At 37.8% G+C, this 25,356-nt stretch overlaps 4 protein-coding genes and 1 long non-coding RNA gene across 10 annotated transcripts; 2 read left to right on the plus strand and 3 right to left on the minus strand.

Annotated features, from left to right (window-relative positions):
- Positions 1 to 1,557: 1,557 nt before the first annotated feature.
- Positions 1,558 to 4,999, minus strand: LOC122006273 (GDSL esterase/lipase At4g10955-like). Of its 2 annotated transcripts, none has more exons than XM_042561717.1 (3): positions 4,813 to 4,999; positions 3,623 to 3,724; positions 1,558 to 2,699 (listed from the first exon to the last, which is right to left on the minus strand). In XM_042561717.1, exons 2-3 carry the CDS (start codon positions 3,682 to 3,684, stop codon positions 1,745 to 1,747), a joined length of 1,017 nt encoding a protein of 338 aa, XP_042417651.1. In that variant the 5' UTR covers positions 3,685 to 3,724; positions 4,813 to 4,999; the 3' UTR covers positions 1,558 to 1,744. The 2 variants fall into 2 exon arrangements, with proteins under 2 accessions (XP_042417651.1, XP_042417652.1); XM_042561718.1 differs by having other exon boundaries at positions 4,771 to 4,999.
- A 1,104-nt stretch (positions 5,000 to 6,103) lies between these two features.
- On the minus strand, positions 6,104 to 9,716 carry LOC122006274. Its single transcript, XR_006118667.1, has 6 exons — positions 9,610 to 9,716; positions 9,431 to 9,495; positions 9,204 to 9,325; positions 7,593 to 8,215; positions 7,225 to 7,506; positions 6,104 to 7,081 (listed from the first exon to the last, which is right to left on the minus strand). It is a non-coding gene; the product is annotated as an uncharacterized LOC122006274 (long non-coding RNA).
- An 838-nt stretch (positions 9,717 to 10,554) lies between these two features.
- On the plus strand, positions 10,555 to 13,699 carry LOC122006275. Of its 3 annotated transcripts, XM_042561721.1 has the most exons (6): positions 10,555 to 10,799; positions 10,981 to 11,322; positions 11,767 to 12,264; positions 12,730 to 13,033; positions 13,187 to 13,264; positions 13,472 to 13,699. In XM_042561721.1, exons 3-6 carry the CDS (start codon positions 11,828 to 11,830, stop codon positions 13,532 to 13,534), a joined length of 882 nt encoding a protein of 293 aa, XP_042417655.1. In that variant the 5' UTR covers positions 10,555 to 10,799; positions 10,981 to 11,322; positions 11,767 to 11,827; the 3' UTR covers positions 13,535 to 13,699. The 3 variants fall into 3 exon arrangements, with proteins under 3 accessions (XP_042417655.1, XP_042417653.1, XP_042417654.1); XM_042561719.1 differs by lacking the exon at positions 10,981 to 11,322; XM_042561720.1 differs by lacking the exon at positions 10,981 to 11,322 and having other exon boundaries at positions 13,475 to 13,699.
- Positions 13,700 to 13,901: 202 nt separating this feature from the next.
- LOC122006276 (probable beta-1,4-xylosyltransferase IRX9L) lies at positions 13,902 to 16,714 on the plus strand. Of its 2 annotated transcripts, none has more exons than XM_042561722.1 (4): positions 13,902 to 15,287; positions 15,721 to 15,967; positions 16,055 to 16,182; positions 16,293 to 16,714. In XM_042561722.1, exons 1-4 carry the CDS (start codon positions 14,503 to 14,505, stop codon positions 16,300 to 16,302), a joined length of 1,170 nt encoding a protein of 389 aa, XP_042417656.1. In that variant the 5' UTR covers positions 13,902 to 14,502; the 3' UTR covers positions 16,303 to 16,714. The 2 variants fall into 2 exon arrangements, with proteins under 2 accessions (XP_042417656.1, XP_042417657.1); XM_042561723.1 differs by having other exon boundaries at positions 13,905 to 15,287; positions 16,290 to 16,714.
- A 345-nt stretch (positions 16,715 to 17,059) lies between these two features.
- Positions 17,060 to 24,925, minus strand: LOC122006278 (proline iminopeptidase-like). 2 transcript variants are annotated; one of them, XM_042561724.1, is made up of 11 exons: positions 24,706 to 24,925; positions 23,157 to 23,356; positions 22,630 to 22,728; positions 22,384 to 22,494; positions 22,252 to 22,314; positions 22,053 to 22,146; positions 21,108 to 21,205; positions 19,288 to 19,389; positions 18,465 to 18,578; positions 17,726 to 17,800; positions 17,060 to 17,330 (listed from the first exon to the last, which is right to left on the minus strand). In XM_042561724.1, exons 1-11 carry the CDS (start codon positions 24,905 to 24,907, stop codon positions 17,226 to 17,228), a joined length of 1,263 nt encoding a protein of 420 aa, XP_042417658.1. In that variant the 5' UTR covers positions 24,908 to 24,925; the 3' UTR covers positions 17,060 to 17,225. The 2 variants fall into 2 exon arrangements, with proteins under 2 accessions (XP_042417658.1, XP_042417659.1); XM_042561725.1 differs by lacking the exon at positions 24,706 to 24,925 and adding an exon at positions 23,763 to 24,561.
- Between the last annotated feature and the right edge of the window lie 431 nt (positions 24,926 to 25,356).

Here is a 25,356-nt window from a genome sequence, read left to right on the forward strand (position 1 = left end):
TCCCCCCCCCTTACGTGCAACTCGATCCAAAAAATTATTGTGGTACTAATTTTTAAAAATCAGCACCACAACTTAATTATATTATCATTCAGCATTATCACAGGTCCGATTTCCCAGAGACCAAGATCACGTTCTAGTTGATTCTTCTAATAATATTTTTAACACATTCGGAGAAGCTAAAATAAGCAATAGAAGACACTATTGGACTCCTTGCAATATTAAAAATCCACAGGACCTAAAATAGGTTCATTAGTGGGTTTGACTGTGGGCCTAATATGAGTTCATATCAAACCCAATGTTGGCTTGATATGATTCATATCAAGCCCAACATGGGGTTTAGAGTCGATTTTTTCAATAACATTTTAACATCTTCGAAGATGCAGAAATAAGTAATGAAGGGCATCATTGGACTTCTTGCAGCCTTAGAAATCCATAGAACTCAAAATGGATTCAATTGAACCTGTCTAAGTCTGTCAGTGGATTTTTACCAAAATCCATTGATGGACTTAGATAAGTCCGATTGGATCCATTTTAAGTATTGTGGATTTTTGAAATTGTAAGGACTCCAAATATGGCTCTATTATTGTTTTTGGCTTTCCTAATGGTGGTCCAAAAGTTTTGAAAAAAAATCTTCTTTTTTTTCTTCTTATTTTCTCATACGTTGGGGGTCTGATATGGGGATATCAAGCCCAACGTAAACATGATATACTCTCATAGCATGACCAAGAATAAAAGAAGATTCATTATTTTTTCAAATCCACCGGACTACCACTAGAAAAGTCAAAAATAATAATAGAGTATATTTAGACTCCTTGCAACTTCATAAACTCATAGGACCTAAAATAAGTACAATCTTAACTCTCTAGGTTAATTAATTGGTTTCCATTAAAATTCATTGATCGATCTAAAGATATAAATTATAATCATTTCAAATTATGTGAGTTTTTTAATTGTAAGGAGTCCATAATGCCTTTCATTATTGTTTTCGATTTTTCCTAATGGTGGTGTTTGAAAAAATTAAATAAATTTGAGTCGAATAAAAATGGATAGATGAGAGAGAGGGGGAGAGAGAATTACTCAAGTGCATGAAAATTACCTCTATACTGAAATTCTTCTGCGATGAAATTCCTCTGCAATGAAGATAATATGCTTCTTGGCCGTTGTTCGTTGTTTGAGGTTTCGCTGTTGGAGATTTGTCTCCATCGCGTTCTACCTTTGCCTGTTGAAATCACGACTGAGTCATGATTGCACCGTCATCGAAAACAGTCAATACCTGCGACTGTCATTAGAGAGATGTTAAGGTTCTAACCAGTTGGAAGGAGTAGAACGGGAAGGCCGGACAAATTAGCACACCCTTTAATAATTATCAAAATATGGTACATTTTTTATCAATTCAAAAAATTGGGTACATCTTTTGATACGTATATAATATATCTCATGACAAATTAGAAATCGATATAATTTTAAAGACCAAATGTCAAATCTTGATTAGATGCTCATTAAAATCCAAATGCGGTGTATTTAAATTTATGACATCCTAGCTCAACTAATTGTACATTTCTCCTAATGCATTATTAAGTTTTACTTATAAAAAAACATAGAACCACAATATCGAATCTATTGTTGTTGCCTAAAACAATTGTGAGCAGTTAAATTCACATGCTACTCCAAATTACATACAGTATTGAATCACCATTCCAGTGATGAAGATTAAACTCCACTACCACACTCAAATGCTGTAGTTTTACTCGTACAGATACACCTTTGTTTGACAATCTAAATCTGACTTCCACCATTGATGTATTCCATGAGCACTCTTGAAATCAGGAGAAGGACTTGAATTCACAGTCATATTTGCCGATGGCAGAAGATGCAATGACTCCGACTCCACTCCGAAAGCACTGAGAAACAAATCTTTCATAGAGTTCTTCGTTGCCAGCTTCTCTATATTTCCTGCTCCGATTTCTTCCATCTTCTTACGGTGCTCGAAGTAGCCAATATATTCCGAACAGATGTCGTCGGACTTGTTGACAAATAGACATGGCACCCAGGCTGACAACATGGTGAAGGAATTGCATTTGTGATTGGGGCCCTTCAGTGCCAATGCGAGCCCTGCAGTTACAACGCTTCCCGCAATGCGAATACCATGCTTGACCTTCCAGTTTTTGATCCTCTCTATTGGTGCCGAGAAGAATGGTGGGTTAAAGAGGAAAGCCTTAAGGTGCATGCCCTCCTTGGCCATGGTTTTTCCGGCCAGTGTTGCCATGGCTGCTCCTAGAGAATGCCCAGCAAGCCATACATGTTGATGTCCGAAAGCTGCAACTAAGCTACGAACAGCTTGCATTGCGATCATAAACCGCGATGTTTGATGGAGATGATTTTTTAGTACTTGCAGATCCAACTTAAGATCACGAGATAAAGATTCTTTCTTAGTGACGGTACCTCTGAATACAATGACAAATTTAGGAGGATTAGGAACTGTGGAGCCATGGGAATTTGTTGGAGGCTTGAATTTGTAAATGGCGCCGAAGATGGAGAGATCAGCATCGTCAATTAGCTTTCTGGTGACTTCAAAATGGAACCTCTCCCACCAGGGAGGAGCACAAGCCTCTTGACGGTTCAGCTGTCGATCGCGTTCCAGGACATACGCACCTTGAACCAAACTGGCTGCAACAGAGCGTTGATGATGAGGGCAATTCCTGCTCGAAACAAGTGTAGCAAAAGAAAATTAAGTTCAGATACGATATAAGCACGATGCTGCTCCAATAGGTCTAAATTAACGAGATCATATTCTCATTGTATTGCATGTGAGTCATTAAATCTGTCTCTTGGATTGACAAAATTATACTCGAATTGCAGCACACCGAAAACATCTGTAAAAAGAATCCCACTAGTACCATAGAAATTTTAATTATTCTCTCTTAATAGAACTTCAATTAAAAAGTAACCGACTGTGAGAGCATGAATGATATTTGTGACTAGTGAATGAGAAACACTGAAATATAAAACTGAAAGAGGCAAGTGATTACATTCTTGTGCATTCTAATTTATATTTCTCTGTAAGAGATTCCGTCTTTATGTATTTTAATTTGTATTTTTCTTCCATTTAGACCTTTTTTATGTTCTACCTTGCTGAAGAACTCCCTTGCTGGAAAGTAATGGGCCAGGTCAATCACATAAAGAACAACAAGGAATATCTATATCTTATATAGTTGCTGATCTGTTACCTTTCTCATTACTTGGGTTTACTGATGTAGCCAAAAACTAGATTATATCCAGAAACTAGAATACAGGTTTGTGAAAGGTGGATCATCAATTTAATGAAGGAAACATATTCTTCACATTCGCTTGTCCTTCAGTATATATTTCACATGGTAAACGAAATTACCATATCATTTCCATCATGGACTAGTCAACATGGTCATCATAAACAATCAGGTATTCAAACAAGGTGTTAGTGACCAGGTTTGAGAGATGAGGATATATACAAAATGCTAATTTATATATCGGAAAACATCATAAAGTGAACGGAATCTGGTGATTGGAAAGATTAATAACAGATAAGTACAGAACATATCATCAAGGAAAGGTTTGCAAAATGTAGAAGATTGAAAGGACTTACCAATTTATAGAGGTCAGATGTACGGGTCCTGATATCTCAAACACATCCCTTTGTGATATCATTTTCTTCTGTCAGGCAGTTCTTGATGACTCAAAGAAGCAGCTGTTAAAACATGAGGGCGAACAACAAAAGCTGTGATTATTGACCATATAAATAAAACAAAGTAGATCTGCAACACAGCATTTACACAACAGACAAAAATTATATGTTTCAGGTAATAGATGATCGACATAAGCATGTAACACTGAGCTAAGTAACAAATTAGTTGACATCAATAATTTGAAACGAATTATGCTGTAAGCCTGTGACAGAATAGTTACAAAGACAATCAAATCACGAAAAGGAGAAATATACTTTTCCTAAAGTGAGATTTCAAGAATAGAGTATCTGAATAGGTCTCTTGATCAAAGTACCTCATCTAAACAAAACTATTAGCTCACTGAGAAAGTTCTCTTTCATTCGAAAGAAACTGGACCTTCCCAGGGATTAATTATTTGATGGAATTTGCCAAAGATAAGAAATTAAACCCTACGGTAGCAGCAAAAAACAAAAACAAAAAACAAAAAACAAAAAAAACAAAAATCCTAATATCAAAAATCAAAAGAATCAGATCTTTAATTTTTCAAACCCCATTGTCCACAACCTCCAAAGTGTTCTTGATATCGGCACTAGGGGCCGCGGATCTACCTTTTTCCAAAATGTTCTTGATATGGCAGCTAGATTTCAAAGTATTAGATGAAATTGGGTGAAAAAAATCCAGGTATTAAGAAATTGGGTAGGTATTAAAAGAGTGAAATACTAAAATAAAGTTGTTTGACTCATTCAGATTAAACAAGTTGCAATTTTATTCTGACAAAGCATCCGACCTAGCGATTCCATCATCCTCTGCTGTAATATTTCAAAAAATGAATAGATCAACGAATCAGTTTACAGATCCAAAAGGCATACCCAATGCAGCGCGATTCAAGCACTGGAGGTACGCAAGATAACCAAATTGCAATCAACTTTTTAGACACGGATAAGAGAGCAGATGCAGCCATTAAGAAATCACGAATCAAGCTAAGAATACCCCACAGAATATGATATAATAACAGTGTAAGCAAAAAAAAAAAAAAACAACTTTTGAAATTGAGGAAGACAAAGCGCACCATCATTAAAACAACCAATCGACACAGAGATTCCAAGCTTACTCTAATCGACCCGATTCTAAAGGGCAAGCGGTGAAGCCACCAGGAAAACGACGGGGAAGGGCGTTGTCTTTTTCTTGAATTCGAGGAAGAGCACGATTTGGTAGAAACCTGGGAGAAGAAGCGAAGATGACTCCATTGTCGTGCAGTCTCCACGCGAGGAAGGGGAGAGAGGATTATGATTTGTGGTAGAGCCAGCCAATGACGTCGCATGAACCAAGTCCTTTCGGGCTTTGAGATTTGTGCTAGGATCCGGTATTCGAATTATGCAATATGGACGGCTTGATTCAGTTCAGTGGTAAATGGGCTTGGATTGTTGGGTGACGGGAAGGAAGAAGGTAAAACAGTTGTCAATTAGTTTAATAATCGACCGTCAAATTTAGTTTCCTCATCTTCAAGCCAGGTAAATTGAATGAGTTAGTTGAGTTGTTCAAATCAGCTAATTAAAATGGTCGAGTGGGGAACGTTACATTGTTTGGCCCAACAAGCTTAATGACTTGATCACTTATTCAATTTGCATAAAGATGAGAAATGGGTCTCCTCATAATGATTTAGCAGTTACTACATGCGATATTATCACAATGAAGTCTCGGATTTAAATTTTGGTATATCCAAAAAAAATATTTCTTTCATGCGCTAATCACTATTTCAAAAATTAATAGTTATATATGATTTATCTTCTTCGTATTGGTCCTAAGATAGATTGAGAGGGGCGTTGAAAACGAACATAATCCTCTTTTATCAACATAAAAATAATGAAATAGGAAGGACAAAGGCACATAATTGATAAATTGAATAAGTTGTAAAAGTATCTAAATTGACTTTTTTAATAAAAAAAATATTCTAAAAAGTTTTTTTTCATTAATGTAAATATAACAAAAATAATTTTATGGAAAAAAATTGAAAGATATTTAGTAATTTTTAATAAAATCTACTTATAATAATGGGAAAGAGACGTCATTTAATTTGAAAATGAAAAATATGAGAGGAAAAGTGAATAAAGTTATGTCTTAGAGCATCTTAGAAGGTTTGTAAAATGAAAAAACTAAAGGAAAAAAAATTCTAATTGCAAAGTTTAAGGTTTATAGTTAAGAGTGATAGTAAAATTTCAAACTTACTCTGTTTTATCAAAATTAACAATATGGATGGATAGATTTTTATATTTTGATATGGCATTCAGGTGAAATATTGAAATTTAAAAAAAAAAACTCATATTAGAGATGCCCTTATAGCTAACAAATTTTGATATATGATCAGCAAAAGAATTAATCATTGTTCTAAATAAATCATCAAATAATCATCCAGCAAATTTTCTTGATAATTTATTCCCTTCATAATAATTACCAATACAATATTGACATTCTGTAACATCCTAGATAATGATTGCTCACTCCTTTTTCTCAAGTTCCAACTTTGATGAGGTATACTAAGCACCTAAATCAACCACTACCATATCCAACAACCAATTTGGCAAAGCTAAACATCATCACAAATTTCTCATATTACAACAAATTTCTCACTTTTTTTTTCCTTTCACAGAGACATAAAACCAACTCATTATCATCATTCAACTTCAGTTCTAAGCAAAGGCAACACTTAAACTTCACTCCTCTTCAAGCTTCTGCTTATCATTTGGTTTTCTATTCTCATCAGTTCTAATAGCATCCCACGAACGCAGCTTCAATGGGGCTTCATTCAGTCGCCTTCATCCTTCCGATCGTGATTGCAGCCATCACTACTGGAGCTCAATCAGATAGCTGCGAGTTGGAACTCCCAGCAGCTCTCAGAAACTACTCTGGCCTCTCATGCAGACCCATCTGGAACAACTTCGTCCTCAGAGTAAGCCAATGCTAATCATGTCTGATCTTTACCTTAAATGGTCGGAACTCACAACTTTCTATTGATGTCGACTTTCTTATCGCAGTATTCTCAGAACGAAGAAAATGTTCTGAGCATTGTTCTGTCCACAATCTACACGGTTGGCTGGGTAGGAATGGGATTCTCCATGGATGGAAGGATGGTTGGCTCCAGTGCCATGGTAGGTTGGATGGGCAAAACTGGGATCCCCCACATCAGAGAATTTTATCTGCGAGGTAAATCTGCGTCGGAGATTGTAGCAGATCAAGGGCAGCTGCTCTCCACTGCAGTTCCACCGAAAGTTCTTGTTCATCATGCCAAGATTTACCTTGCCTTTCAGCTGAAGTTTCAGGCCCCTCTTGCTCAGCAACACCTTCTTTTTGCAATTGGGACTTCAACTCCGGTTCATAAGCACCTGAAAAAGCATTCTGATAAGATCTCTATTTTGTTTGACTTTTCAACAGGTAATTTTTGCATGAACTTAGTAAATGAACGTGACAATTTAAATTCTCAACGTTATCTGACTTCACAGGAAGTTCATCTACTTCCACTTCTAACCTATACAAGCTGAAGCGGAGCCATGGAGTGCTTGCCATATTCGGGTGGGGCGTTCTGCTTCCAATTGGTGCGATCATTGCAAGATACTGCAAACAGTGGGGTCCCTTGTGGTACTACCTCCACACAATCATCCAACTCATTGGATTCATGATTGGACTCGCCGCCGTGGTAACTGGGAAACTTCTCTTTGATGAGCTCCATGCAACTGTATACAGTCACAGAGGCATTGGCATCTTTGTCCTGGTTCTTGGAATTCTTCAGGTTTTGAAGTGAATTTGAATCCTACAGCATGAAGTTCAAATTATGTCAAAAATTGTCATCTCATTTGTACTTACAACTCATGCAGGTGATGGCATTTTTTGTCAAACCTGACCAAGATTCCAAGATACGTAGGTACTGGAATTGGTACCACCACTGGGGAGGAAGGCTCGCCCTGTTCTTTGCGGCAGTCAACATTGTTGTAGGGATTCAAGTAGGAGATGGAGGGAGCTCTTGGAAGGTTGGATATGGCTTCGATCTAGCCATTCTCTTCATCACTTGCATCATTTTGGAGGTTTTGTTGTGGACGAGATGGTCCAAGAAAAATATTCCTTCACCAGCATTATAAGTGTCATAAATGGATTAAACCACATTTGATGTTTTGGGAGGTAAAGTTGTTGATGGTGTAATGTAATAGCAGTGATTCCACTGGTCTCCTTATGAATCAAGTTTGTTTGTTTGTTCTTTCTTAAAAGAGATTGAGTCAGAAAAATTAATCCTCATTCATGGATAAAGCATAATTCAGCATTGCCAAATGCCAATTTTGTTATTAGCTTTCAGTCTGTGCTCTTGATAAATGAATATTGCTCTTCACATAATAGCAGGGGTAACTTTTGAGGATACGGCATCACGGTCCTTAACCCTCACATGTACATCACAGCCCTTAATCACAAGAGCTTTTCTTTTTCATGAAATACTAAAATTAACATGACCAATTGACAAGAACCAAACCCTGCAAATGAATTGAAAAGACTAGGACTCACCAGTAAAAGATTAGAGAACCACGACCAAATAAATCTAAAGAAGGCGAGAACAACAGTTCACAAAAGACAATAAGAATAACAAAACTATTTTGTAAACAGCAGCATATATTTGATGGACTGAAAGTAAAAGATTTCCTGGTGTTTACTTACCAGTAGCATTAGGTTGGAAAACAAAATTATCATCCATTGCAAAGAATCGACTTTAAAGTTGACAATACAATTAAAAGGCAAGAAAAGCAAAGGTCTATGAATGTGAATTGCAAAAAAAATGGTTAAGGGATCTTATAAACAACAGTATTCATGTTGTATAGTGGCAAATTCCATGTAAGCTGAGCCTCTCCATGTTACCACATTACCTCCAATTCCGGCCTTCTTGGTAGGATTTGTTGGATTCCGCTTAGATGAGACAACTAACCCACTCATCAAAGTTTATAAAACTTCTGTACACAACTCTAAACTGGAGTGTCGCACTCACTTATCTAAGTTTATAAAGCTTCTTTTCACAACTTTCAACTGGAGTGCTGTAATCTCCCCTGTTTAAGGATTAACACCCCCAACAAAACTCAATTTTGAACTCATAACTAGTACCATTCCTACATGGTGGCATGTGAGACCCAATGACAGTTAGACCATCATGCAATCAACCCTTTTCAACAGCCTAAATTAGGTTCACCCAATATTAATTGTCACATTTTGCTTAAATAGGAGAACTAGCTCAGGACCAACCGCTAACCTAAAATTCTTAAGCCCGAGTTAATTGTAGCACTCATCTAAGTTTTAAAGCTTCTTTATTAGCATACAACTTACCATGAAGGATAGACTTCGTTTGCATTATAGTTAGTAGACTATAATGATGCATAACGAAATCAGAATAAGGAAAATTAATCAGCAACGGTAATTAACGCATGTTAAATGCTTCTCCAACCCAAAAGAAAGAAGAAGTATCAATGCCCCTACCTACGGGGTTGACATAGGAGAAATGCGGGCATGATTATCTCATCTCGTGGAACTATGTTCCTTAAAGAGCATGCACTGCAATATGCGAAACAGAAACGTAGTCCTTGGTCCTTTGGACTTCACTGTAACAAATGTGCAAGCTCAAAACTAGATTTACAATATGCTGGAAATCAGTAAAACCTCGCATTCCGGTAATTAATCCAAAGTAAATGACAACTGCAACTTACAAATTTCACAGATAACTAGAACATGATCAACACCTTATTAGGGAGCAAATCCCGCAGATAAGTTGCTACAATCCACACAAAGTAAAGACCACGAAGGACATAAAGATTTCATTTCAGTAATGCAAACAAGAAGCACAAGAAATGGATTGAAGAAGAGACAATAAGCAGTTTAGACGTACCATGTGACTGGACTGGACGATCTGGAAGTTTGTAACCCTAATCGTTTTCATCTCGCATCGTTTTAGGGATTTGATTGCAGGATTACACGGGCCGTGCTGGTCCAATCATTACAAGGATTTGTATCATGTTTTGGTTTTACTTTATAATTTCGCTGAATTTTTGGATATTTTCACAAAATTTAGTCTAATTTAAGAATTTAATTTAAAATTTCCAATCAATTATAGGAATTTAACAAAAACACATCTTTCTTAAATGGAAGTTATTTATTTATTTATCAAGAAAATCTCTGATATATTTTTCTTCCAAGAATGTTTTTAATCACAGATGGAAGTTTATTTATATATTTTTAAACATGTAACTCGATGCATTTTACTTAAAATATCTTAAAGTTCATGATAATCAAAATCTTTGAAATTTAATAATAAACTTAGGGTTTTGATTATATAAATGTTTGACTACCTAAATTGTCTGATATTTTATGTCTAAAAAATTAATCGTAATAGAAAAATAAAGATTTATGAATTCCTCAGTGCGGAAAGTTCTTTGGCTTCATTCAAATTTTATATTTATGAAATTATAAGAAATTTAATCATTTTATAATATGGATAAACGGCAATCTAAACTTAAATGAACTATTCAATCAATTAATTATATATATTTATAGCACGTGCTAATTAATTAGTGAATTATAAAATATTATTAATGTAACTCCACTCGAAGAATAACTGTAAATATAAAAAATCCAAAATTTTCAATTGGTTCAGTTTATCTGTTTTTCATTTAAGTCGAATATATTGATTTAATTGCACCTTATTTACTTTTAGCCTCTTCTCCTTTCTTTATTTATAAATCGATCCCCTACGCTGAGCTCAGAGCAGAGGGGTATTTTGGGAACGTCAAATTGAATGGAACTCTGGGGTTACAGTTCTTATTATAACCCATCCGCCTTCTTCCTTCCCCTGTTCCTTCTCTTCTCTCTGGTTCCTATCTCTTCCATAGCTCTCGCTCCCAATTTGATTGCTTTTCTTTCTCAGTTTCAACCTCGGAGAACCATATGAAGAAGAAATCCAAATAGAAGTACGAATCTCCTGCGAAAAAAGTCTGTAATCTGCGCGATCTGCTCAACGATTGAACCGCAAAGAATGGGAAGAAATGGACCTTGAATCCTCTTGAACTCGGACATGATAAGGTTACTACGATCATTTGCATCTCTATGGTTTTGTTGGTTCGACTTTTCCAGTGTTTTTCTTTTTTTTTGGGTGCGAGAAGCCTTGTGCGACGAGATCGATGGATATTTTATTTTGCTTTTGTTTTGAAGACGATTTTTATTTTCCATTTCTGTTTCGCCGATGGTCTCTAATGACTCTCAGGGTGGTGGATTGTGGCGATTGTTACTGGCTGTCGCCGTTCTCAAAACTGCGATTTGTTCGGGAGTTCTTCCTCCATTGAGCAGCGGAAGTTTGATTTTGGATGGTGTTCTCCATTGAGCCTCCGAAAAGCAATCCGACCATGTCTTCTATTAGGATTTTGTTCTTCTCAAATCGACATCGCGCGGTTGCAAATCGCTGGTTTTGGTGGTTTTCACGAATAAATCGCTTTGGAAACCTGATTTCTTTTTGCAGACATTTCAGATCAAAAAAATTTCCAGTTGTTTCTGTTCTTTCGACTATTTCCAGTGAGGAAATGGCGATCGCTTCGTATGCGGCTTCATGGTAGGTGTTACTCAGTGGAGATATGAAGTTTTCATCTATATCTTCGTTGTGTGTACATACGGCTGCTGTCAACCTTCTTCCGTCTGAAATTGAGCTGTGAAGTATCTTGTTCTTCATCGTTTTGCAAGTGGTACTCGTGATTTGAATCTCATTGATGCATCGTTGCTTCTCGCTTGTAGATTTACGAGGTCTTGTTTAGTTTCTCCTTTTGGTACCAAAAGGAACGTCTTTTCTAAGGTATTGCAGATTGAGGATTCTCAATTGAGTTCCCGATGGATCCGTATCCAAAATTTAAGTTTCTCTTAGCAGATTTCTGGTTCTTTGTTCTCCATTTTTTTTTTCTTCGTCTGAACTTTTTCTTCAATCAGGTTCTTCTTCCTTGGATGTTTGAAATTTGTTGTCTTGATGTGTTTCCTTCGCCATTTCCAACCTTCCATGTTGCAGATTTCAGAGCCCAGACGTTATCGTCCTCGACAATGGTAGAAAACCCATCTTGAAAGCCTCCATGGAAGAGTACGACGCCGAGGGCGTCCACGGATTCCCAAACTGCTCCCCTTTGGAACCCAAATTGTTGAGGGTGAAACACAGCTCCGGATCGGGCTACCAGTCCCCCAACCGCGATCGCCCCTTCTTCCACATCTCCTCCTCTGAAGCACCCCACTCCAACGCCTTCAACGGAGCGAGCCCTGACGACGTCCTCTTCCAGTGGGGGCACAGGAAGCGGTCGCGATGGCTGAGAGCCGAAGGCCGAGCGTCGGTCGCATCGGCGGAACGCGGCGACGATTCGCCGATCCACTCGAGACAGGTTCTCAAGCTCCATCGGCGGTCCTCAGCGGCCACAGCCGGAGCCGCGGTCTTGCCTCCGCCCTGCGGGCCGTGTGCCACCAGCACGCGGCGGTCGTGCGTGCCCGGCCGTGGTTCCACGGCGTCTCTCGTCACTAGGTACACAAAGTTCCTTCCTTTCTTCTTTCATTTCAATCGCTTGTACCTAATTTCTCCATTAAGTTGCCTTCTGCGTCTTCCACTCAACTTTTTTCACCATCCTTTATTTTTTTTTGTTGTGTGTTCATCTTGTTCTTCCATGGACGCAGAGTACCCCTTGTCTTTGACCCGATTACTAACAACTTCAACTAAAACACTTTCTTTTCTTTTTCGTTTTTCTTTCTGAATAATAAATCTGCACCGGTCTTTAAGCCACTGCAGTCTGCTGCAGGTGGTAGCGTCAGACCTCTCTCTCCCTGTGTATATATATATTAAAAGATACAATAATTCCATCTCATTTACTATAATTTTCAGTTTAGTGGGCATTAGAGTCTGTAGACAGAGCAGACCTGACCATCGTATCTTTTTTTCTCCCGAGTCCCACCCACTGACCGACCTCTCTCCTCAACCCCTTGCCATGATCAGGAGCGTCCAAGAGCGATCGGAGGGCCGAGCGCGTCCTGAGGAGCGCCGCTCGCCGGAGAAGCCCCCGAAAACCTCGCCCGCTTCTGCCTGCAGCGAGGCCGCCGATGCGTCGATGAATCCAGACCCCGTGCCCCCGTCCGATCCGAAGCCGACGGAGAGAATCAATCTGGATCATTTCGAGTGGCCCAGGATCCATCTCTCCCTTTCGAGAAAGGAGAAAGAGGATGATTTCATGGCGATGAAGGGCACCAAGCTCCCCCAGCGGCCCAAGAAGAGGGCCAAGAACATTGACAGGACGCTGCAGGTACAAAAACAACAGCACCGCTTCTTCCATATTCCATCCACGCTACGGACTTACAGCGAGCAAAATCATCGCAACTCGCTGCTCATTTTCGAAAGCCTTAAAATTCAATTATATATTTTTGTCTAACTTTTTTTTTGGGAATTTCGATTCCAGTTCTGTTATCCAGGGATGTGGCTGTCGGATTTGACGGCGGCAAGGTATGAAGTGAGAGAGAAGAAATGCAAGATGAAGGTATCCATTTCGATATCCCCCTCTCGTCTAAATCTCTTGCTATGCTATTCGTTGCTTCATCTTAATAATTTTGTCTAATTTTATGGCTTTATTCGACCATTTTGCTTTATGTCTTTCGATGCCCCATGTCTTTGTTGGCCCTTTCAAACTTTTATCATTTATTGATAATTCATTTTTTCATTGAGGAATATTATCTTTGGCTTTCAGCAGAAGAAGAAGCGAAGGGGCTTGAAGGGAATGCAGAGTATGGTGGATTCAGATTCCGAGTGAAGATGAACGACGAGTGGCGATTCCTTTTATTTTTCTAAGTTCACGAACAATTCCTTGCAAATATAGTTTTTTTTAAATTTTTTTACCTTTGTTTTTTTGAGATTGCCATTGATACAAAATATTCTCTCTTTTTTTTCATTCCAACTCATGAATAATTTTGTTAAATCTGAGAGGATCCGACATCAATAATTGATCATCGACCGTGCCACTGCCACTATCTATTTTCTTCGAAAGGTCTATATTTGATAAATTTAGAGGATGAAATAGCAAAACTTCAATAGAAATCTGGAGGGCAAAGTGACTCGAGACATTTCTCAGTTCTCTCTTGCCTTCCACATAGCGATGATCAGCGCAACCCCATCGGGTCGGCTCTGCCGACCGATACGTGCTCTCGACCGTCGAATCCAAACGTCGCTGACCTCAGCGTGGACCCCAGCGGACCGGTCAACCGCACGCAACTCTTCCACTGCACCAGCTCCGGGTTCGGAGAACGTTCCGCTCCCAACCGTTGCCCGTCCGATCTCCATCCAGCGGCCGTGATCGTCCTAGTAGAATAAAGTCGCTCCTGTTCGTCCCCTTCGCCATTCGCCTCCTCCCCCGTCTTCGTCCTGGGTCGCGGCCACCATCTCGCAGGTGCTCCCACGGCGACGGCGTCTTCTTATCTAGATCCGATCCAGCACTCTCGCCTTCGTTCTCGTCGAATCATCGAAGCCGAGGCCGTTTCGTTGTTTTCCAAGTTCGGCGATGGATTTCAACTGAAAGTTCCTGATTTTGACTTGATCGGCCGGTGGTTTTCCTTCTCTTGGCTGTTGCAAATTACTTGGCTCCGTTATATTTGTGGTATATCAATCACCGTATCCTCCCTCCTCTTCGGATTTCTTATTCAAAAGCTTGAAAAAGGTTCCCTTTTGGTTTGCAATCCATTATATGAATCAAGTCGCGCTTCGAATCGTCGATTTGTAATAGTTATGGCATCTATCAGAAGAAATATAACCGCGTTGCAGCGGGGTGGAGATTTGCACTACGGTGATGAAATTTTAGATTCCAGCATCTCCGACAAACTGTCTCATTCTGATTTTACATATGTGAGCGGGAGAAGTTTGTTGAAGAGGCTTCTGACTTCATTGTCGAGTAGGATTCCAGATAGATTTACTAGCCTCCTGCTGCGACCAACGTCTCGGCTTGTGGATAGGTCGAAAGCGAAGGGTGTGCGTTGGAAGAAACTGCTCTTCCGCATTGCCCTTTTTTTCTCAGTAGGCTTGTTCATTGGTTTCACCCCATTCTTTGCCGTGGATATTTCTGAGGATTTATCTCAGAGACGTCAAGATTTCTCCTTTCCAGAAGATCATGCAAATGCAGAGTCCCACAAGAACATTAACACGGCGCGAAAGGAGGCGGCTGAAGAATTGGATAAAGTCAAGCTTTTGATTGTTATCACTCCGACTTATGTTCGGCCATTGCAAGTCTATCATCTGAATCGTCTTGCCCACACATTAGCCAATGTTTCTCCTCCTCTGCTCTGGTTAGTCGTGGAGAAGTTCCAAAGGTCCGATGAAACAGCGAGGATCTTGAGGGGGTCTAGGATCATATACAGACATCTCGTGTGCAAGCGCAATGTGACCAATCAAAGAGATGCTTGTCTGAATACAGCTCTTTCTCACATCGAAGAACACCATCTCGATGGAATAGTGCACTTTGCCGATGAGAATGTAATATATTCAATCCATCTCTTTGATCAAATGAGGCAAATCAGGTACGGCTCCTTTTGCTATGTATATTGATTTCTGGATTTAGGCGGAAACTGATTGATTTCTGCTGAGATTAGAAGGAAAAAATAATAATTAAGGTGTAGAATTAGTTTTTTTTCATTAGGCATTTGCCTCTTTATGGTCCGTAATTCTCTGTTGCTTTTGGCAAATATGATTCGTATGAAGTGAATCTGTTCTTCACATTAGATTGCATAAATGGATTTCAAATCCAAGTGAGATTGGCTTCAAGGGTTGTCCTTCCCACAATCCTATTACTTTTAATTCTGTATGATATAGTATTCTTATGGTTTTCTGGCTTTCTTATTGTCAAAGAGAAAGTAGTTGTTTTGAATGCCATGAACTCAATTTGCTTAAATGCTGAAGAAAATTAAGTAGCATTTTGTCGATTGCTCAATTGCTTACTCCATCCTTCTTCAGGCGATTTGGTACATGGCCTGTTGCAGTTGTCACTGCTGCTCAGAAGCAGTTAGTGTTGGAAGGTCCGGTTTGCAACGGCAGCCAAGTTATTGGATGGCATAAAAACAGAGGGAAGCTAACCAGAAGGTCTCATTCTTTTACAGCGGGATTTGCATTTAACAGTACCTTACTATGGGAACCTAACAGATGGGTCCGTATCAACCCTGCGCCTAAACGAAAACATGGATTGATAGAGGAGGATTCTGAGGTTGCTTTACCTGTTTATTCTTTGTAAACCATATCTTTGATGCAGAGTTTTCTTTTATGTATATATATAAGGGTTGTATTTTTTCAGGAGACTGCTTTTGTTGAAGAACTCTTTGAAGACAAAGCCCAAATGCAAGGGCTAGCAAATAATTGCTCGTCGATTATGGCCTGGCGCCTTGAGATAGAAGCTCCAAGGGTTCTTCATCCCAAGGGCTGGTAAGTTCACACAACCTAGTAACTTCTCAGATGATGTTCATCTTCTTCTTCTTCTTTTTTCCTTTTGATTTAACTTGGCCATTTCTGCATGGATTATCGCATCGTAGAAGTGCTCACTGAAGGAACTTTTATCGCCATTGGAAATTCTGATCAAACATGATGCGACATCCAGCAGATTGTCGTCTCATTGAGTTTGCACTGGGCCGCTGCTACATGAACAAAATTTTGATTGCCTGAAGAGAAAGCAAGGCCTGGAGACTATATACTCATCTTCTCACTTAGTTTATCTTCTTGAGCAATTCAATAGTGATTTTGTTCAAGATGGTTCACAAAAGTTGGAGCTTCAGAATTCAGATCCATAGAGTTTGTAAAAATTAGGAAACATGCTTCATTAATCTGTGCTTGCTATGTGGTATAAGTTTATAATATGTTCATAGAATGCTTCAGATTCTTGTAACACCTAATTCTTTGTTATTATGTCATATCAGAACAGTTCGTCCAATGCATTTTTAACATGCTAGCTTCTTCTTTATTGCAGTATAATAATAGCATATTTGAAAATGCCAATTATAGGCATAAAATGATAGAATTCCCTTCCTATCGAATTAAAATTAATAAAAGAAAAATCAACGTAGTGTCTCTACGTTTCTTAAGGTAAATAGTTGAAGGAGAATATTTTTTCCTAGCCTTTTCACGTTTTAGTTATTCATAAATCCAACAGAAATGAAACTATTAGCAAAAATTTCCAATCAATTATATATATATAGGCGTGCAGCATAACAAGACCCTAGATATACTAGTAGCTTTTTAACTTTAACTGATACATGGGGATTAAATCACGAGCAATAGAATGTATCAAGATCTAAAGCGATCGCTCTGAATCAGACTCAAAGGAGTTGAGCTTTTTCTTTTGAACCAGTTTTGGAATATAATTTTTGCAATTTCTGGTTTAGCAAAGTGCACCGAATGATGCATCCACACCCATGAACACAAGTAAAGCGATAAAAGTTTGGAGGAAAGTTTAGTAGTATCAGTTACAAGTCTCAAGGTGCACCTGATCGAATTAGATTTTTGAACTTTTCATTGGCTGCGACTAAGGCAGCAGCAATTCCAGGTTCATTAGCAGAATGACCAGCATCGGGAATTACCTGTTTTACCATTAAGAAAAAAAAGAGATTAACTAATTAATTTGGTTCATGTTGAGTTATGCGAAAGGCTGCAAGTAAAAAGCACATCGACAATGGAATCATGATCTTCTATTCATATTTATGAGTCCTCACGTTTATACCAGCTATTTTACTTTAGGAACAGCAATCCATTTTTCTTTTTCCTTTTTTTTTTTCATTTTTCATAGAATGCATATTCTTATTTTACCGGATTTTCTGAAGAAATATGTTATGAATGAGCAGAGTAGGCTAAACAAATGGATCAACCACACTGAATGAGTCAAACAAGCTGAGCGTGTAGTGATCAAGCTAGACATGCACCAGTTGTAAATAAGAAACACAGGAAGGTTGTACTGAAGATAAAGAAGTTTTCAAACCTTGAATTCTGCTTCAGGCCATGCTTTATGGAGATCCCATGCAGACATCATCGGGCAGCAAACATCATACCTACCCTGCCAATCATCAAAACTCAGCTTATTAGAACTCCAATAAACTGAGCAAACTGCAGTGCCTTGCGTTAACAGCAATCATATGAGTATTATGTATTGGTTAGTACAGGGACATAGTGTGCTGTCTATAAAACAAAGAAACAGCTAAATACATATACCAGTTCAGATCAAATCAAGCTGAGTACTACTTCTTAAATAGATGGAACTGGGTTTAAGTCATACTGATACTTGTTTAAAGTCAAAACAGAAATTTCTTCCCAGTTCTACTCGTTAAAACTTCACTTCGGAGGACTGGAAACTGACATGTATATAGATTTCTCTATCTCTCAATCTCACCTTCTTCCAATCAGTTTTAAGGTCATTGTTAATAACTCTCTAAATAAATTATATGATATGAAAAAAGATTATATTTTCAAAATAAATTTCCTTTACAAATAGATCCATGCATGTCAGCTATTTATATAGTTACATCAGGTCGTGTCACTTTCAAGATTTATCTCATGTTTCAGATCATTTCATGAGTTTGTATCAAATATTGCCAAACGTACTACTGATAACTATCACTTCTTTGTATAATCTTTTGATGAACAAAGGCAATCCTAACGATATAATCATTGATGAACAAAGGCTAATATTTGGCGGGATATTAAAAAAAAGAAATATTTACCTGTACGATAACAGTCCTAATATGACGGATCTTATCCACATTATCTAATATGTATGAACCAGAGGGAAGGAATCCCTTGTTTATAAAATAGTGATTCTCAATCCGTGCAAATGCCTGCAGAGAAACACAATTGAAAATGAAAAGGATTAGATAACTTTCCATTGTGAAGTGGCCAAACACTGGTATCATTGAGAGTTGGGGAAACAATAAGTGAGAAGGGTGTATAATTCAATCAAGATTGTAGAGATACAACAATCAGTTACTAAAGATTTCTTTGACCAAGATTACAATCAGGTGTAGATTGAAATCAGAGAAATTAGGTAAGATTATATGCACATGCTCAAACTCAAAGACCATATTATATTATCAGACGAGTCGAATCATAGACAATGCTGCTTAGTATAATTAAAATAGTTCTAAGTGATACGAGTTTTCCTTAATCTGTAGTCATATGGAGTTCGGTGTTCAATTAGTTTGGACATAGCTAAGAAGAGAGGCTCATCTATGACTGATTTTTACCCAAATATTATACTTGTTCGAAGAAAATGACTTTGATATATATAAAGCTTTGATCATCATCAAATCAATGAAAAAGTCATACCCAAAGCTTTTGCATAAATTTAAGATGTTTTAACAATTTGATGTCGAAGAATAAATAAGCAATGTCAACCTAAACATTGTGAACCTTAGCAACTGACTTTATTTGAAAAACTCAGCCAATTGGCACATTCCAGACTCTCAATGTTCTGCTGCTTGATGTATATTACTACTACATATGATAGATATGACCAAATATATGTCAGGAAAGAAGCATAGAACTTGCCAATGAGAAAATGTCATCTTCACCCCTTTTGACATTCTCTTGATTTTGTAGAAGATGGGCAGTCATCAATTCCCATGTAGTCCAAATTTTCGCAGCCTTAATCTAAAAAGAAAACAAACAATTAATGTGCAGTCAGCAATAATGGAAAACAGAAGGCTAGAAATATAGTGTGTGAATTCTCCATAGCCTAGAGGTATTACAGCTCAACAAATGCCTAGAGGTATTACCATTCCACAAATATATCAAATTTAAAACGTAACCTCCATAATAGGTCAAATTTAACAAAAGAAGAGATATTAAGGCTAGAAACTAAGGACTTCAACAGCATTTTGGACGAAAGTTAGTTGCTTCTCGAACTTGACACCAACCAGTACACTCTCTCATATCTACTTTCCAGAAATGTCAGATTATTTGTCTAAGTATAATCCAACTTGGGGAAAAGAAATTAAGGTCAACATGACTTGGTGCTGCATCCATACATGCATGCAGAGAAAGAGCTTTTGTAGTAAAGGAAAACGGAAGTAGGGATTGTATGATCTGTTACTAATCCAGCAAATTAATATGATTACCAGATTCAATTGCATATGGATGCACAAACTTAGTTTCCACAAAGAAAAAGGAATATGTTTGGCCATGCCTAAGATTTGAGTTTGACTTTGTTTGTCCTCTGCAAATGGGTGTAATCGAGCCGAGCCGAGCCGAACTCTTGAATGTTTGAGCTTGACTCGTTTATAATCGAGCCGAGCTCGAGCTTTATTTAACGAATATATTCATGGCTCACGAGCTTATTCGAGCTTTTATCGAGCCTAAATGAGCTTAATAAATATAAATCATAAATTTAAATATTCATTAAAAATTAAATTATATATTTAGAGAAAATTATAATATTATTATTAAAATTTATAATTTTATTCTAATAAATAAATTTAATATATTTGTCTATATTTTTCATAAGTAGAGTGTAAAATCTATAAATTCAATATCAAAACTTTTTTTTTTTTTTATTTAAAAGTTGCTTAATGAGCTTAACGAACATGTTCACGAGCTAACGAGTCGAATATTGCGAAACTTGAGCTTGGTTTGTTTATCTTAACGAGCCTCATTAAACGAGCTCAAACGAACTTTTATCGAATCGAGCTTCGAATAGCTCGCGAGCGGCTTGGTTCATTTACACCCCTACTGCAATGCTGCACTCCTATCTCCAAGAGGCATGAGAAATAAAACTAAAAAATTGTTTTCTGTATGTACTTCTTATAATAAATTATGAAGTCATACACGAAAAACCCAAATGACAACAAATACTAATCAGACGTCGGATCTGAAAGCTACTAGAAGAAATATAATGTTGATATACCTCATATCTACTTTCCAGAAATGTCAGATTATTTGTCTAAGTATAATCCAACTCGGGGATAGGAAATTAAGGTCAACATGACTTGGTGCTGCATCCATACATGCATACAGAGAAAGAGCATTTGTAGTAAAGGAAAACGCAAGTAGGGATTGTATGATCTGTTACTAATCCAGCTAATTAATATGATTACCAGATTCAATTGCATATGGATGCACAAACTTAGTTTCCACAAAGAAAAAGGAATATGTTTGGCCATGCCTAAGATTTGAGTTTGACTTTGTTTGTCCTCTGCAATGTTGCACTCCTATCTCCAAGAGGCATTTGAAATAAAACTAAAAAATTGTTTGCTGTATGTACTTCTTATAATAAATTATGAAGACATACACGAAAAACCCAAATGACAACAAATACTACTCATCAGACGTCGGATCTGAAAGCTACTAGAAGAAATATAATGTTGATATACCTGTACATCTAAGTCATCCGAATTAAGCCTCTTGTTATATGCCAGAATGAAATTATCCCTTTCTTCTTCAGGAATGAAATCTCTGAACGGTTCCCATGCTGACAGCACAGATAGATGATAAATTTCAATAATGACAGTGATATATAGATCAGAAATTAAATAAAATACAGTTCCAGAGGCTTAAGCAAATAGCAATTAAGCTGAAATCTGGTAATGAATGTCACTTCCTGTGCTATGCAACATTGACTATCAACCATGCAGCACCGTTAAATATGCAGGAAAAAAAGAAGCCCAAATGGAGATAAATGTCATTTCAGAATTTTATTAATGGCAGAACAAATTTTGAAGGATATACATGGTTAAGGTTTTTAAGTTACAGGCTCAGCTCGATATGCATAAGAGCTCTACAAAAACTGACCCAACTTCATTCTGAAAATGACTATTCCTTCAACAGCTATTGCAAGAGAGGTGAAAGCATAAACATAAAAGCTTTTACACATGTTATAAAAGTAATTGGAAGCATAAAGGTTAGCCGTGCCAAAAATTCATATATTTTATTTGACTGTTTGGTGGTTGAGAAGCATTTAACAGAATTCCTTGTATATTTGATAGAGAAAATAAGATACATAGATATAGTTATTGTGCATATACAACAACACTAATGAATCTTGAGAATAACCTTTGAATAAAAACCCTCAATACATCACAATATCACATATTTTGTGTGCATGTAAATTGAAATAGTTGAGTCTATTAGGATAGTTATTCGAGAGTGTATTCCTGCTTATGCAAGAACTTTATTATATCTAAAATAGTCCCATGAAAGTAATAAAGTAAAATGATAGCAATGAGAAGGAAAGGTGCAAATTCAACTTTAGAAAAATGTTATATTGAAGAAGGACCGAGGACGGTCATATATATACAAAAAGAAAAAAAAAATCATACCATCTGGGAATATGGCTGCTGCACCACCCTCATAAAACCAATCAAGCTCTTTCTTCCTTAGTAAGAAGATACCTCTAAGAATAATACCAGTGACCTTAACAAAGGGATAAAATGTCAACATATACTTTTCATTTAGGAATATAACATCTTAAAATCTTAATCTCATAGCAAACTCCCAAAAGATTATTTAGTAATACACCTTGTCTGGATGTAATTGGCTGTAAGCAAGTGCCAATGTGCTTCCCCATGACCCACCAAAAACCTAAAATTATGTACATGCAAAGGTTAGGTTTTATACCATAACCATAGAAATCTCAAGAAATAATTTCACCTGCCATTCTGGTATCCCTAAATGCTCCCTTAGTTTTTCAATGTCACCAATCAAATCCCAAGTTGTATTATCAACTAAGCAGGCATGAGGCGTACTTTTACCTGCACCTCTCTGAAAGGAAGCAACTTAATTTGTAAATAAATTTCATTAGAAAAACATGTATAATCCACTAAAATTTTACCTGGTCAACTTAATTTATAAATAAGGAAGAAACCTAATTTGTAAAATGCAAGAGAGAAATTATACCTGATCTAACAAGATAATCCTATAAAATTCTGGGTCAAAGAATCGTCTATTGCTGGCCGATGTTCCAGCTCCTGGTCCACCATGAAGGAACACAACAGGCTGGGGAGGATTTCAAAAGGAATAAGAACAAGATTTTTTTTAAAAAAAACAGCTGGAATGTATTATAGAGGCAAATGAAAAATGATCTTTTCACATGAAATTACATCTGTAGGCTAGCAATTTTGGCTCTTTAAGTTCCAGTTGTTTCTACTGATACCTCCAAAATCAACTAGTCATAACAAATTCCATCTGTATTTAGAAGAACCACTTTCTTGTAACTGTTCATTAAGGTTTCTCCATTAATAAATAAAAATGATCAGTTTTTGCAATTCTGTCAATTGACATCAGATAAAGCTGAGAACTTTCAATGAGTTTTAGTCATAAAGGGTACCTTCATTGCAAGAAACACATTCAATTTATGGTCTATGAAGGACTCATGAAAATCATCCATTAAAAAAATATGAAAAAGAGTAGACTAGGATACTTACATGACCATTTGGATTTCCTGATTGTTCCCAGTACAATGTGTGGATATCTGAGACTTTTAAGAACCCAGTACTATAAGGCTCTATGTGAGGGTAAAGATTGGAATTGTATTCCTGTGGTTCCTTTGAAGATCCCATGAACGTGTATTGCTGGACAACAGGAGTGCTACTTTTCTCAGCACAAACAAGTATCTTGTAACCTCCTGCAAGTCACAGTTGATGTATCATAAACCATGGCAAGAGTGTAAAAAGTAGTTTGATCATTGATGTGTAGATTCAGATATCACACTGATATAATGAGCTCAATATTTTCAGGAATGTTTACTGGATGCACAATTCGGTTTTGCCAAAAAGGAGATTTATAGTTTATTTTACAAATGATATTTCTTGATATACAACACTTACTTAGTTAAGATTACTTTAAATTCAAAGAAATGAAAGTGCAAAGGTGGATCACCCAAATACATGTTAAAATTAGGTAGCTAGTCAATGCCTCCTTAGTAAGATACAAAGGCAGCTTTATTTTGAAACTTTGGGCCAAAATTTAATGAGGAAAAGAAGGAAATTTGGTTCAAACATATTTGACATATTAATACTCTGATGGCCAACCTTCTGAAGTGTTGAGCTGAAATGTATGCCAAGCTTTTGTTGCAGGCAAATCAAATCCATTTTCCAATACATTTCTTCAGTTAATGCAACTTGATGGCTTGCGAATCAGAAGAAAAAATGCAATAGTTGAGAAGAGAAACACTTCTGATTTGGAGGAGTTGCTGAAACGTGAAAGTAAGCTCAGATGGAATAGTTGAGGAGCTGATGAACTGTTCTTTGCAAGTGAGTGCCTTGGAGGAAACAAGAGAAACCTAGTTGCAAGAAGGTTGGATACGGGGAAAAGTCAGGGCCGGTTCAAGAGACACTTGACAAGTTTCAAGTGTTGAATTCCGTATGTTCTATCACTTATGATGAACGTACATCAATTCTAGCATTGTCCAGTTTTGATGGCCGCAACATGAAGCAAGTCGAGACACCTATGTTCAACTGGCATTTGAAGAGGAGATTGATTGGATGTTGACATCCTTTTTGCGAGCTTTGTCGAGAATGTGTTGTGTGCTATGTTTTTTGATTGACATAAGTTCATAAATTTTGGTTTGTAGGCATGCTCATATGCATGTTAGGAGGGTACAAATCAAAAGACTGGCGTCAGGTGGATAAGAATTCCGTCCAGGTGGATTGCCGTCACGTAAATTATCCTTCGATTTTGGATGTATAATCTCGAGTAAAAGTAATTATATTTTCCTTTTATAAGAGAAACATTCGAAAATAGACGCCATGAATTCCTACAGCTTCTTAGGCAGTCAACAAATCTACCACACTTTCACCTCTAAGGTATGAAAATTTGACAACCAATTTATCAGGGGCGACACCGATCACGGAAACCATTAGACAAAAAAAATCTAGGAAAAGCAACTAGAGTAACGACGATCGATGCGATGCGATGCTGGTTGAATCAGGCTGAGTCGGGATCTAAGAAAGATCGAGGGAAGAGAGTGCGTACCCAGCAGAGGCTTCTTCGTGCGAAGCGTAGGAGACAGGGAGTGGTAAATATAACGGAAAGAGAGCGGGGTTGAAATTCTAACTTGACGGGGGCGAGGTGGACGGACAAGAGAGGCGGAGGCGGCAGTGCCGGCACCGGCGACGGTGGTGGCGAATTTGGCGATGCAAGTGGAGTTGGGGATCTGCAACCCTGTGAGTCTCATCGCACGCTAGCGATTTGGATTTTATGGGAGGAAGAATCCAACGGCGCTTTTTGATCGCATTGGATTCGAGCGATTAGTAATTGGAATAATGACGTGGATTAGAATTTGTTGTTTGTTATTAAAAATTATTTGGGTAATGCTAAATGGTCAGTGATCCGGTTGCAAGAACAGGGGACCCCCGTCCGATATGGTCAATGCCACGTGGAAGTCAAAGTGGCAGGTGGTCGGCCGGAGAGGGGGTGGGCCGACCGGCCGGGCGGCCGGCCGGTGTCTAGTTGATGGTTAGAGGCGCCCTGTCGAAAGTCAGGGTTCCAGCCCTCAACGGACAATATCAGAGAGCCGAGCGGATCGCTTGGCCAAATACATGAGGTAGCATACTGCTAATAGTCTCCTCAAAGCACCCCATCGAGAATCTTCCTAGACCGTTATATGTATGTGCCTGGTCGGAC

Source organism: Zingiber officinale, chromosome 7B (assembly GCF_018446385.1).
Source record: "Zingiber officinale cultivar Zhangliang chromosome 7B, Zo_v1.1, whole genome shotgun sequence".
Lineage (NCBI taxonomy): Eukaryota > Viridiplantae > Streptophyta > Magnoliopsida > Zingiberales > Zingiberaceae > Zingiber > Zingiber officinale.

What these genes read in the sequence shown, in the direction of transcription:
- LOC122006273 (XM_042561717.1), bottom strand. Translation starts at nt 3,684, where the DNA reads ATGATATCACAAAGGGATGTGTTTGAGATATCAGGACCCGTACATCTG. An exon ending in CATCTGACCTCTATAAATTG is followed by an intron (nt 2,700 to 3,622) that starts GTAAGTCCTTTC and finishes TGTTTCGAGCAG; the next exon opens with GAATTGCCCTCATCATCAAC.
- LOC122006275 (XM_042561719.1), top strand. An exon ending in ACATTGACAGGACGCTGCAG is followed by an intron (nt 13,034 to 13,186) that starts GTACAAAAACAA and finishes TTTCGATTCCAG; the next exon opens with TTCTGTTATCCAGGGATGTG. An exon ending in AGAAGAAATGCAAGATGAAG is followed by an intron (nt 13,265 to 13,471) that starts GTATCCATTTCG and finishes TTTGGCTTTCAG; the next exon opens with CAGAAGAAGAAGCGAAGGGG.
- LOC122006276 (XM_042561722.1), top strand. Translation starts at nt 14,503, where the DNA reads ATGGCATCTATCAGAAGAAATATAACCGCGTTGCAGCGGGGTGGAGAT. An exon ending in GATCAAATGAGGCAAATCAG is followed by an intron (nt 15,288 to 15,720) that starts GTACGGCTCCTT and finishes ATCCTTCTTCAG; the next exon opens with GCGATTTGGTACATGGCCTG. An exon ending in TGATAGAGGAGGATTCTGAG is followed by an intron (nt 15,968 to 16,054) that starts GTTGCTTTACCT and finishes GTATTTTTTCAG; the next exon opens with GAGACTGCTTTTGTTGAAGA.
- LOC122006278 (XM_042561724.1), bottom strand. Translation starts at nt 24,907, where the DNA reads ATGAGACTCACAGGGTTGCAGATCCCCAACTCCACTTGCATCGCCAAA. An exon ending in CACGAAGAAGCCTCTGCTGG is followed by an intron (nt 23,357 to 24,705) that starts GTACGCACTCTC and finishes TGTGACTTGCAG; the next exon opens with GAGGTTACAAGATACTTGTT. An exon ending in GGATTATCTTGTTAGATCAG is followed by an intron (nt 22,495 to 22,629) that starts GTATAATTTCTC and finishes GCTTCCTTTCAG; the next exon opens with AGAGGTGCAGGTAAAAGTAC.